Here is a 13620-nt window from a genome sequence, read left to right on the forward strand (position 1 = left end):
ATATATATATATATATATATTAAAAAAAGAGAGAAAAAGCAAACAAAACAAACAACAAAAACCCAGAATAAATAAATGTTAGCAGGGATATGGAGATCCAGAAGACTTGCACATTAGAAATGTAAAAGGGTGCATCAACTCTGAAAAACAGTGCAGAAGTTACTCAAAAAATTAAAAACAGATTTTCCACATAATCTAGCAATTCTACTTCTAGGTATATATGAAAAAGAATTGAAAACAAGATCGTAAACAGATACTTGCATACCCATATTCATGGCAACATTGTTCATAAGAGCCAAAAGATGGCACTAGGCCATTGATGGATGAATGGATAAGTAAGTACTTACATAAAATGGAATATTATGTTTCTTTTCTCAAAAAAGAAACCTCAACAAGGAAGGAAACTAACATATATTATAACATTAATGAATATTGAAAATATTATGTTAAATGAAATACTCAGTCACCAAAAAGCAAATACTGTGGAACTACTGATATGAGGTACTTATAATAGTCAAATTCATTGAAATGGAAAACAGAATGGTGATTGCCATGGAGGAGGAAATGTAGTTTTCTAATGGATAGAAAGTTTCTGTTTTACAAAATGAAAAAGTTCTAGAGATTGACTGCATGACAATGTGAATATAGTTAACACCACTAAACTGTACACTTAAATGGAAAAAAAAATTTTATGTAAACATGACTAAAAATTGAAGTACAGAAAGGTATATTATTTAAGTTACAAATATAGCCAGTGCAGTGGTGCAAGCCTGTAATCCCAGCAGCTCAGGAGGCTGAGGCAGGAGGATCACAAGTTCAAAGCTAGCATCAGCAATTTAGCGAGACCCTAAGCAAATCAGTGAGACTCTGTCTCTAAAATACAAAATAGGGCTGGGGATGTGATTCAGTGGTTGAACACCTCTGGGTTCGATCCCCAGTACCCACCACCAAAACACAAACAAACAAAAAAGTCACAAATATAACAAGGAAAATTAAGCATGGTCAGAGAAAATACAATGCTAAATTCCCATCTTTCATAGTGAGCAACAGATATAATAGAACAAGATAATATTTAAAAGTTATTAACTGAGGGTGGTTGGAGGAGACAAAACATTTAAAAAGTCATACTTTAAGGGAGACTTCTGAATGAAAGAGACTTTCAATTTCTCTACCATGTAGAGGTATTTTGCCATAAAAATTATTTCCTAAGTAAATTTAAATGATATTAAACAAGTTAAAATAAGTTTTATAAATAGTTTTAAATTTTAAAAATATTAAAAAAGAAAATAAAAACAGAAAATAGTTCCTTCTTCTAAAACATTAAAAGAGAATTTTCTTGTCTCAAAGCAATTTTTCTTTTAAAGTGCCTTCTGTGAAGTCATAAGGATTTGGGAGAACGTATTTTGGAATTAAGTTAGAAGACAAGAAAATAATTCTATATAATTTCTCTAGCAAAAAACAAATATGAAAGTATCTTTCTTGAGTGCAAGGGAAGGAAAATAGTATTGGATACCATCAAAATAGGACTCCCTTATTAAAATCCACCAGGAATTAAAATTAACATGTAGTAAGCATATCTGTAAGTAACAAGAATTTTCAGAAACCTGGCTTTTTAAGAGGTAACAAATGTTTATTAGAAGAAACGAATATTTTTAAAATATCTGTGTAATTCTTAAAAAAGCATCAGTATGTACAATTTTAAGAGACTCAATGAAGGAGTTATGCTTTATCACTACCAATCCTTAACCCATTTTTTCCCATTGTTCCAATGTGGAACACCTATAAAAACTTAAATATAGTATATAACATAACATAATTATACATAATAAGAATATAATTATAATGTGCTAATTATATTAGTCACCAATAATATTGATCAATATTAATAAAATAATATTTAAGCTCTGGATTATTATTTCCAACCTATTTTATTATTTCCCACCTATTATTTCCAACCAACTGCACTGAAAAATCCATAGAATGGAAGACTTAGGACTTAATAGGTTAAGTGCTAGGAACTAAAACATTTAAGAAAGTTTTATGTAAACATTTCTCTAAATAACTGGGAAAGTACCATGATCATAACACCCCACAATCACCAGATCCTTATTATAGTAGCAAAGCTAAAAATGAGCTGCAAAATAAAGATTTTACATTGTAAAGGTACTTTTTAAAAAAAATATGCATGGATAATTTTCTGGTTTAAGTTCAAAAACCAGAAAGAAAGGGGGAAAAAATGATCTTTGCCACAAAGATTCCTAAAATGGCAAATTTGGATTTAGTTTTACTTAAAAAGTGAAAAGGAAGAAAAAGGCATTTTTAATTATGCTGTCAGGCTTCAGAAGACAAACTGCTTTAAGCATTCAATTTCCTATGTTCTAATAAAAAATCTAAAGTTTTCCTAATGTTTTAAAAAATAACCCCCAAAAGAATCATAGTCAGTTCTGCTATTTTCAACATAAGCTTTTCTCTTAAATAACAGTCTATTTAGGAAAAAAAAAAAAATTTGTAAACACCAGTATAAACATTGGTTGAAGCTAGATTATCCATGGATGCTAAAACCACTGGATATAAGGTTTGGGGAGAATGAAATAGTCATATAATCTCAAATTAGCATCCTTCAAATTAACTGTTACAAAAAAAAGTCACAAAGCAACTTTCAGTTTTTAACATCTAGAAGACAGATAATGGGCTCAAAAATAACAACAGTGAGAATTTTAAAATAAAACAAAAGGCTGTGTTCTAAAGCCCCATCGACACAGAAAAAGGGAAAACAGAAATTCTATTTGAAGCTTAAAACCCAGTTTTGTATTGTCACTGAATCTCAATACTAAAATCTGTAAAATGGAGATAATGATATCTCCCTTGAGCATCACTGTGAAGATTAAATTAAAACAAGCACAAAATATTTGCCATAGTTGGAAAGAGGGTAGGTACATTATAAAAGTATGTTCTTTAACATATTTCAAAGAGAAAAGGAGGGTAGGTTATCTTTGAAGACACTCTATGAAATTTTCTTCTTATCGATCTATTTCATTATGATAAAAGACCACTGCTGGAACTTCAACTCAACATTATCTGGAAAATTCTAGCCAGATGGTAAGATACAGAGAAATGAAGGCAAAACTATCACTTTTGTCTACTTTTAAAACTGGTACATTATTTACCTATAAATTCTAAGACAGTTAACTAATAAATTGTTAATAAAGTAGCCAATTCAATTGAATCATACAGAAATGGAGAGTATAAAGCCAAGTGAGGTGGTGTGTCCTATAATTTCAGCTACTCAGGGGAAGTTAAAAACAAAACAAAAAAAAAAAACAGGGCAACATAGCAACTCTCCAACTCAAAAACAAAACAAAACAGAAAACAAGAAACAAGCAAGCAAAAGAAATAGGAAAAATAAAAAAAAAAAAGATGGTACATAGTAAGCCTTTAAGAATAAAAGGTCCCATTCATGAAAGCAACAAAATTATATATGAATAAACTCATCAGGAAATATGTAAGAGTGGAATAGGAACTATAAAACCTTGCTGAAAAATATGAAAGAAAAGAATAGGTGGATATCACATACTTATAAAGCCAGCTCTGTATGATAAAATTATAAATTTTCAAATTAATCTATACATTAATATACTCAATATGATTCCAAATCAAAATAACAATAGGGGATTTTTGTTGTTGCTAACCCTTTCCCCCTTTGTTTTGAACTTATGAAAACCTTCTAAAATTCATCTGGGCAAGAAAATGCACAAGAATAGCCAAGAAAATTTGGAAATAGAAAATTAATAAAATAGACTTTTCCTAACACAGTAAAATTAACTATAATATTACAGTAATTAGCCAATCCTAGCATATACAAAAACTGATTTCACTCTAAAAAACTAATGAAACAGAAAAGCACCAGCATATAACAAAGTTGTAATTTCAAATCAGTGGTGAAAGGATGACCTCTTCAAAATTGGCATTAGAACAAATTTTTAGCTGAGTGCAGTAATGAGTGTATGCCTCTAATCCCAATGACTCAGGGAGGATGAGGCAGGAGGATCACAAATTCAGGGGCAGCCTCAGAAATTTAGTGAAACCCTCTATCAAAATGAAAATATAAAGGGCTGGGGATGTAACTCAGTGGTACAGCATTGCTAGATTCAATCACCACTATCATCAAATAAATAAGTAAATAAAAGCAACATTAGAATAAATTTTTTAAAAATAAGTTTTATCAGAATACTACAGATGATTAAATTTCCAAATACCATTCTTTGAAAAGATAATACTTTAAAAAGCTGCATAGGGCTGGGGTTGTGGTTCAGTGGTGGAGCACTTGGCCAGCACGTGTGAAGACTGGGTTCAACTCTCAGCACCACAAATAAACAAATGAATAAAATAAAGTCCATCAACAACTTAAAAAGAAAGCCACAAAAACAAACAGAAAATAGTTCCTTCTAAAAGAAGTCACTGAGGGGAAAAATTAAAAAGACAGCTTTGATTACATAAAAATGAAAAACTCAAGATAAGCAACAGATTGGGAAATGAAGACAAAGTTAAAAGAAAAAATGTCAGTGCCCCATCAACAAATAAGAAAAATAATACAACATAAAAATAGGCAAACAACATAAAGATAATCCAGAAGAAATATAATGAATAATGTACATCAAACTGAAATTTCAGCAAGAGCAATTAGGCAAGAGAAGGAAATAAAAAGGATACAAGCAGAAAAAAAAATCAAATTATCACTGTTTGAAGATATGATCCCATACTTAGAGATCTGAAAAGCTTCAACAGACTTCTAGAATTAAGAAACAAATTCAGCAGAGTAAAGGATACAAAATCAACATATACAAATCAATAGTTTTTCTATGCACCAATAATGAATCTACTGAAAAAGAAATCAGGAAAAAATCCATTCACAATAGCCTTAAAAGAAAAAAAGGAAAAGAAGGAAAAAAAAAAAAACCCTAGAAAAAAAAATCTGAGGTAAAAGATCTTTACAATAAAAAATATAGAACATTGAAGAAGACAATAAACGATGGAGAAACCTCCAATATTCATAGATAGGCAGGATTAATGCTGTTAAAATGACAATACCAAAAGTAATCCACAGATTCAATACATTACCTATCAAAATACCATGAAATTCTTCACAGAACTAGAAAAAAAAAAAAAAACAGTCCTACAATTCATATGTAAGAATAAAAGACCAGGGGCTGGGGTGGTGGCTCAGTGGTAGAGTGCTCCCCTAGCATGCATGAGGCACTGGGTTCGATCCTCAGCACCACATAAAAACAAACTAATGTATCCACCTAAAAAACTAAAGATACATAAATAAATAAATATTTTTTAAAAAAATAAAAGACCATATTAGCAAAAGCCATTCCAAACACAAAGAGCAATGCTAGAGACATCACAATACCTGCTTTTAAATTTATATTACAGAGCTATAGTAACAAAAATAGCATGGTACTGGCATGAAAGCAGACACATAGGCCAATAGAATAAAAGACACAACTACAGTCATCTGATCCTTGACAAAGGCACCAAAAACATCCAATGGAGAAAAGATAGCCTTTTAAACAAATGGTGCTGTGAGAACTGGATATCCATATGTAGAAGAATGACACTGGATCCCTACATAAAAGTCAAATGAAAATGGATCCAGGATTTAGAAATTAGGCAATGGGGTTGTGGCTTAGGGGTAGAGCATTTGCCTAGCACTTGTGAGGCACTGGGTTTAATCTTCAGCACCACATAAAAATAAATAAAATAAAGGTATTGTATCTATCTACAACTGAAAAAAAAAAAAAAAGATTTAGGAATTAGACCAGAAACTTTGAAACTGCTACAAGAAAATAGAGTCAACATTCCAACATATAGGCATAGGCATTAGGACTCCTAAAGCTTGGGAAATGATGGAATAGCATCAAATTAAAGCTTCTGCACAGCAAAGGAAAAGATTCAGAGCATGAAGAGAGAGGCTAAATAATGGGAACATCTCTATCAGCTACTCTTCTGACAGAGGATTAATATCCAAATTATATGAAGAACTCAAAAAACTTACCACCACCAATGATAATAACAACCCAAACAGTAAATTGTAAATAAAAAGACACTTCTCAAAAAAAAAAAAAAAAAATACAAATGGTCAACCAATAGATGAAAACAATGTTCACCATCTTTAGCATCAGGGAAATGCAAATCAAAACTACAGAGATGTCATCTCACTCCATTTAGGATGGCAATCATGAAGAATACAAAGAATAATAAATGCTCCTGAGGAGGTGGGGGAAAAGGAATATTTATATACTCTTGATGGGATTGTACATTAGTACAATCACTATGGAGATTAGTATGAAAGTTCCTCCAAAGACTATGAATGGACCATCATATGATCCAGCTATATATCACTTTTTAGAATTTATCCAAAAGAATTAAAGTTAGTGTACTATAGTGATACATGCATACCCATGTTTATAGCAACAAAATTCATAATAGCCAAGTTATGGAATCAGCCTAGGTATCCATCAACAATGGATGGATAAAGAAAATGTGATATACATACACAATGGAGTTTTATTTATACATAAAGAATAAAATTATGTCATTTGCAGGAAAATGGATGAAACTGAAGAATATCAAGTTAAATGAAATAAGACTCAAAAAGTCGGGGACATATATTTTTTCCTCATATGTAAAAGAGAAAAAAGGGGGATAAAGGAAGTTGGGGAATCTCATCAAAGTCGAACAGAGACCAGAGATTAGAGAAAGAGGACCAGTGTAAGAGAAGACTTGAGGGAAAGTGAAGGTACTGTGGAATAAAATTGACCAAATTATATACATTTACAAATGTCACAAAAATTCCACTATTATGTATAATTATAATATACCAATAAAATTAGTTTTAAAATAATGTATAAACGCATACTTGTGCTGGGCACAGTGGCACATGCCTGTAATTCCAGTGGCTCAGGAGGCTGAAGCAAGAGGATTGCAAGTTGCAAAGCCAGCCTCAGCAACTTAGTGAAGCTCTAAGTAACTCAGGGAGACCCTGTCTCTAAAGAAAATACAAAAAGGGCTGGAGATATGGCTCAGTGGTTAAGTGCCTCTGGGCTCAATCCCCTGTATCCACCTACCCCCTAAGAAAAGCATACTTGTTAGAAAGTTACTGTTTTGCTGACCCAATGGTCAAAAACTTAAAAGACACATAACATGCAATGAAAAAACAAAGAAACAGTGTCACTCACATACTGCTTCTGAGAGTGTAAATTAAGTTTTGAGGAAGAAAATGTCAAATTTTAAAATGAGAATATCTTTGGCCCTGTTTGCAAATATATTAAATATAAGGATGCTCCTCTAATATTATTTAAAGTAGTGACTTAATGAAGACAACTTCAAATGTTCATCAATCAGGGGGACAAAAAAAGATTTAATGGGGATGGGGACACAGCTCAGTGATTGAGCTACTTACCTAGCATGTGTAAGGCCCTGGGTTTGATTCCTAGCATAAAGATTAAATTATGCTATAACAATACTATGGAACACTATATATCAATTACAAAGAAAGAGATCCATTTATCTACCATCTATCTATCCATGAAAAGATGACCAAGAATGAAAAAAATCAAGTTGAAGAAGCACATGAAGAAACATGAACTCATCTATTGGAAAAATAAAAGGGTGTGTCTATGTGTTTGTATGTGAATACATGTCTCTACATATAGATACATTAATATCACGGAGGATAGCTCAGACAGTTAAAAAGGATTGCCCTAAAAAAGTGGGAATGTGAGACTACAGGGGCATTTTTCCACTTCATGTTTCTGTTTTAAATTTAACTTTAGTGCCTTGTCTTTGTGATCTGTATTTGGCCACTGATGACATTTTTTCTATCATTATTCTCAGCCACATTCCTATTGTTTAGTTGTCATGCATAGTGCTTGCCATACAGAGCAGGTACACAATAAATTATGTTCAGTTAATTCTGGACATTCCAACCTGGATGCCTCACAAGTACCCAGAACTCAAAATTGTTTTTGGCAATGAATTTCCCTCTCCCAGAAATCTTTTCCTTGTATATAACCTAGGTTCTCTCAAACAAGAAATATTTTTTTTAGTTTTTGTACTCCTCTAACAGCAATAAATCTCTAATTTATATCATTTCTACACCCTAAAATCTCCACCAAATCATTTCTTTCTTCCATCTCCTTAGATTATTTCATAAGCTTCCAAATTAGTCTTATCCTCCACCAATCCATCTCAAGTTCTGGTTCCAAGAGTGATCTTTCATGGGTCTTCAGGATCTAGCCCCTGTGAACTTTTTAGCCCATTTCTCAACAGTGCCTACTTTTTACTTTTTATTCTAATAAGGAAGGAAAATGAGACCAACAACTAAACTGACTTTAATTCCCCAACCTTATGCAGTTATTTAAAGCCTGGAATGACATCATTATTCACCAGGCAAATTTTTATTTATCCTTTTTTATGGAAAATGGAGAGATCCTGGGGATTGAACCTAGAGCCTCATGCTTGTGAAGCATGTGTTTTACCACTGTGCCAACCCCCTCCCTATTTATCCTTTAAAAGCTGTGGACATTTCTTCCTATAAGAGGCTCCCTTCACCCAAACTCCTCCCCAATATGCACCTTGCAAGTCCTCCCCATCAAATTTAATCCTTTATAACTCTATGTAGTTATAATACACATGTAAGATATAAATGAGATATATATGTACATAAACATAAATATATATTTATCTTTCTCTTCACAAGTCTCTTAGATCTTCAAAGGCAGAAGCTTGTATCATCTATCTCTACATCCTGTGTCCAGGAGAGCCCATGGGTTCAGATTATAGCAGGTGCTCAACAGTATTTACTAAACCCAGTTCAAATAATCTCCAAATTCTAAGCAAGATTGGAATTTTTAAAATTCATGTTTTAACTAGGGTCATTTCAGCCATTAAAAAAACAGTCACTTGGGGCTGGGGTTGTGGCTTAGTGGTAGAGAGCTCGCCTAGCGTGCAAGGCCCTAGGTTCAATCCTCAGCACCACATAAAAATAAATAAATAAAAACAAAGATATTGTGTCCAACTACAACTAAAAAGAAAAATAAATATTAAAATAATAATATTTTTTACAAAAACCAGTCACTCAAGTTACCTTTGAAATGGGGCCTGGGCCTAGGCCAGGTGAGATGGCATATGCCTGTAATCTTGGAAGCTTGGAAAGATGAGGCAGGAGGATTGCAAATTCAAAGCCAGCCTCAGGAACTCAGTGAAGCCCTAAGCAACTTAGTGAGACCCCCTGTCTCAGGCTGGGGATATGGCTCAGTGATTAAGTACCCCTGGTTCAATCCCCTATACCCCCCCCCCCCAAAATTGGTGGGGTAGGCCTAGGAGTTCTATGAGAAAGCTATCACAAACTAAGGACCTCTAGGAGAATTTTCTGTACAGAATGCTTCTTCCTTGTCAGCTCTTGTATCTTTAGACCTTTAGTTTGCATACAGTCAGTTCTGGCCTCACCTGCCTTGTTCTCCAACTCTTTGGCTTTAGTCCCCAGCGCTTGATAAGAGTTTATCTCCATATTATTCCATTCAAATTTCTGAGAGGGTTTCTTTTTCTTTTCTCTTTTGCGCTCGCGCTCTCTCTCTCTCTCTCTCTCTCTCTCTCTCTCTTTTTTTTCATTTGGCAGTAGTCCACCTTGTCCTATTTTTTTCTCTCTGGCCAAACTATGGATCAGCTGCCCTATGGCTGAGTGCTATGCCAAAAACTCTAGGATCAGCCTGCTACCATTCCCCCAATGCTTAACTCAAGACACTGTTTTTATTTTCTCAGAACCATTACTAAACTATATTCTTAAAATAATTTTGCAACACTTTTCGAAACAAGTCTTGACAAGACTTGTTTACAGTGAGAAAAATCCTACACGCTCCTTCACCAAACCAGCTATAAAGTCCAAATATGCAGAGTTAACAATCTTAACTGGGGATGCAGGTTGGTGACAGAGCACCTACTTAGCACGAGTCAGGTCCTAGGTTTGATCTCCAGTACCACCAAAAGAGGGGAAAAAAAAAAAAGGAGTTAACGATCCTTTTTGTTTCTAGATGTGCACAGAAGGTATCCTATGGTTTGTTATCACTGTTCAACAACAGCAGTTTAAAAAAGCATTTTTAAAAGTTATTTGCAAAATTTCTCATAACATATAATGCCATATGGATATGAGTAATCCAGACATTATGTGGTTAAATTCCACCCCATAATATCAAATAACTTTATATAAGGATATGCACATACAATAGCAATCTATCACTAACCAACAAAACCTGTTTCTCTTCCTCTGAACTAATACCACTAGGTAATGATTGAAGAAGGCCACTCACTGAAAAGCTCTCATGTTAGAAAAAGAAGGGTGCTGGCCATGAGACATCAACCCTTAGGTTGGTCTCCATAAAATCAGATTCTCAGTGCTATTAATCACCTGCTTGAAAACCAGGGGAGAAAAATCAAATTAAATGTTGATTATATCACACTTTCACAAGGATCAAATTCAGCAGAATAAGAATAGCATACATATCGCTGAAGGGAGAAGGCAATTTATTCATTTAAGAAATCTGGTTATCTCAAGATTCAACATTCATTGTAAAGAAATACTGTTATAAGGGAGTACGGGAAAAGTTAAGTGATAATGCCTGCTCAAGAGATCTAATGGAAAAGAAAACCTTTTTAAATGCAATTGTCCTTATATTTTTGAGTATAAAGAAGGGATGTTCTATTTTAATAACAGGTAGGTATTCCAGTTAGCCAATCTGTTTATTAACTACCCTTCATTGGTGACTCATTTTAGTTTCATATATATTAATGAACAGCTGACTATATACTAGTATAATCATCAGTTTAGACTATTGTGAATAAACATAATATTAAAAGATCTAATATCAGAGGACAGAAATTTGTACAGTTTAGAGAGTGCTGCTGTCTTGAAATAAAGGTAATATTAGAAAGCTTTTATAGAACAAAAGGCACAAAAGGGCAAGAGGTTATTGTGTCTTTCCTTAGCAAATTTTCTAAGTTTTAAAAGATAACATTAGGACTGGGGATGTACCTCAGTGGTAGGAGGCCCTGGATTCAATTCCTTGTACCATCAAAAACAAAAACAAATTAACTTGAATGTCTTAGACAAATTTTAGTTAAAACAACTAAAAAGTTGTATGTCCTTAGTGTCTTCTTTTTTGTAATTGGATCAGTAAGTGAAGAAAATATCTATAGAATGTCTATATCTGAGCACAACAGACTGATTTCTTTCCAAAAGAGAACCTGTGCAGTGAATGTAGCTCACTAGTAGAGCACTTGGCTGGCATGTAGGAGGCTATGGGTTCAATCCTCAAACCACCAAAATAAAAAGGGAGGATGGAGACAAGGAGACATTTACAATATTTTTAACTTATGTTTATTTACACTTATTAAGTAAAAGTAGGAAAAATGAAGAAGCATTAATTTATCTTTCAGAGTCACTGGATGCCATCAAAATTTTAGTCAAGATTTTAGATTATTTAAAACCATGAAGGTAACACAGAGAACTAAATATCTTAACAGCCAAAACATGAAAGGCACTAGGACAGGAGACAAAGGAACTGTGCACTTAATTTCTCATCTTTCTAATGAAAAGAAATCAAATACAATCTGAAATTGATACATCAAGAAATGAAAGTACAACTTTGAAAGTAATAAATTCAACCTTCAGAAAAACTAGAAATAAATTGCCAGCAGTGGTAACCTGTGGAAGTAGAGGGGAGAAACAGGGACACTTTTTATTTTACATCTCTGCACAATTTGTACTTTCCTGCATGTGCATGTATTTATTCTCAATCTAGATTGTTTGTTGAACTATCAATAATCATACACCTTTAAAAAAAAAAAACTATATTTCTGCCTCTAATGACTCATGGACTGTTTGTCAACTTTATAAAAATGGAACATACTCCAAAATGAAATGTCTCATCTATCAAATTATGGATTAGATTAATTTTTTAAAAAGGAAGTTTTTTTCCTCATCTTACTAAATTGGTGGGCAACCATGAACCAAACTGGGCAACACAGCTACAAATATTAAAAAAAAAAAAAAAAAAAGAAAAAGAAACAACAACAAAAAAACATTTATTGGTATTGTTTTTAAAAATCAAAACCTCTTTTACCTGTGTTTTAAGTAAAAACAGTTATAATACTGTCCAATATAACTCCTATAAACTACTGAATGCAGTCAACCTTTACAGAAGACAGGGGCTTCTTGATTTCAAACTAGTAAATCCTTACATCTAATAAATAAGACAAATGGGGATTATATTTTCTTTGAAATCAAAACGAGAGGCATTTCAAAAGTTTGTTATCTTCACTGATCCTCTCAGGAATGTAAAAGTATGCACTGCAGTTTCAATCTTGCAGTCCTTGAGTGTTTTCTTTCTTTTTTTTTTTTTTTAAGCAATTTATTTCTGCCTAGACAAGCAGTAAGTTGGGCCAAAGCAGTCGGGTTTTCTGTTAATCCTTAGTGTCAAACTTTGTGCTTACACTAGCCTTTCACCTTACTAATACTCCTAAATATAATTACCTCCAAAAAATTTCAAACCACAGCTAAATTCAAACGAAGGGGAGTACTGTGCGTCACTGATGATAGAATGTGATTTAACACGATGATCTCAGGACTGAATTATTTCTGGTAACCAAAGTACTTACAGCTTAGGTAATAATATGAGGAAAGACCGCAGAATTTAAAGCTGTGACTCTTCCTCTTCTCACCTTATCAGATGGTCCTTGAAACAATACTAATACAGAACGGTTCGAAAAATTTTAATTACACATTTGCCTATCACTCTCGACGACACAACACCTAATACACATCCTTGAAAACGCCACCAACTTTACTCCTAGGTATGACTCCTACATCTAACATACTGGTCTGACTATAGTCCAGATGTACTCCATGAACTTTTGCTCGGCAAAGATAACCCTGACTTAGAACCAGAGGCTTTAGGCCTGCCGGGAGCCACAAGGGCCAGCAACTGAAATAGTCCTGCCTTGCAAACCGAGGTTACCTGAGACAAGACTAGGAATCTTCAACTCTTAATCCCAAATACACCTAAACCAATGACGTACAGCCCCCGCAGATCTCTCGGCAGGGGAGCGACTTGTCCCCATCAGGTGCACACACTCTGTACCAAGGCTTCTTTCTCCGACTCTACGCTGCCGCTCAAGTCCCCGACTCCCCCGGCCCGGCACCACACCTGGGGTACCTACAATCAGTGCTGGGTTGCTCCTCCCCAGTTCACTTCGTCACCAACCCCCTCACCCCGAGCAGCCAGCCCGGCCCAACCCGCCCACGACACCTCCAGCCCCTCACCCTTCCCTCCTCCAGGCCAAGCCTAGCTGGCCTCTCCCCTTGCTCGCACCCACACCCCTGCTCCGAGACACTCACCCGCGGTAGTAGGCTTTCACTCGGACCTGATGAGAATGGTCCCCGCTGCCGCCGCCCCCGACCGTATGGGACATGGTGCTGCTGTCCCTCTGGGTCGGCATCTCCTCACTGCCCCGCCTGGACGCCGGCGGCCGAGGGTGCGGGGGGCCGCACCAGGCGCCGCT

At 34.6% G+C, this 13620-nt stretch overlaps 1 protein-coding gene across 1 annotated transcript in view; it reads right to left on the bottom strand.

Annotated features, from left to right (window-relative positions):
• Positions 1-13618, bottom strand: part of Prkci (protein kinase C iota) — a 61102-nt gene extending 47484 nt beyond the window's left edge. Inside the window, exon 1 of the mRNA XM_015494278.2 lies at positions 13457-13618. Coding sequence (XP_015349764.1) covers positions 13457-13557 — 101 coding nt within the window. The 5' untranslated portion in view covers positions 13558-13618. The remainder of the gene's footprint in view (positions 1-13456) is intronic.
• Positions 13619-13620: the final 2 nt, after the last annotated feature.

The sequence above is a fragment of the Marmota marmota genome, unplaced genomic scaffold, assembly GCF_001458135.2.
Source record: "Marmota marmota marmota unplaced genomic scaffold, marMar, whole genome shotgun sequence".
In the NCBI taxonomy this organism is placed as follows: domain Eukaryota; kingdom Metazoa; phylum Chordata; class Mammalia; order Rodentia; family Sciuridae; genus Marmota; species Marmota marmota.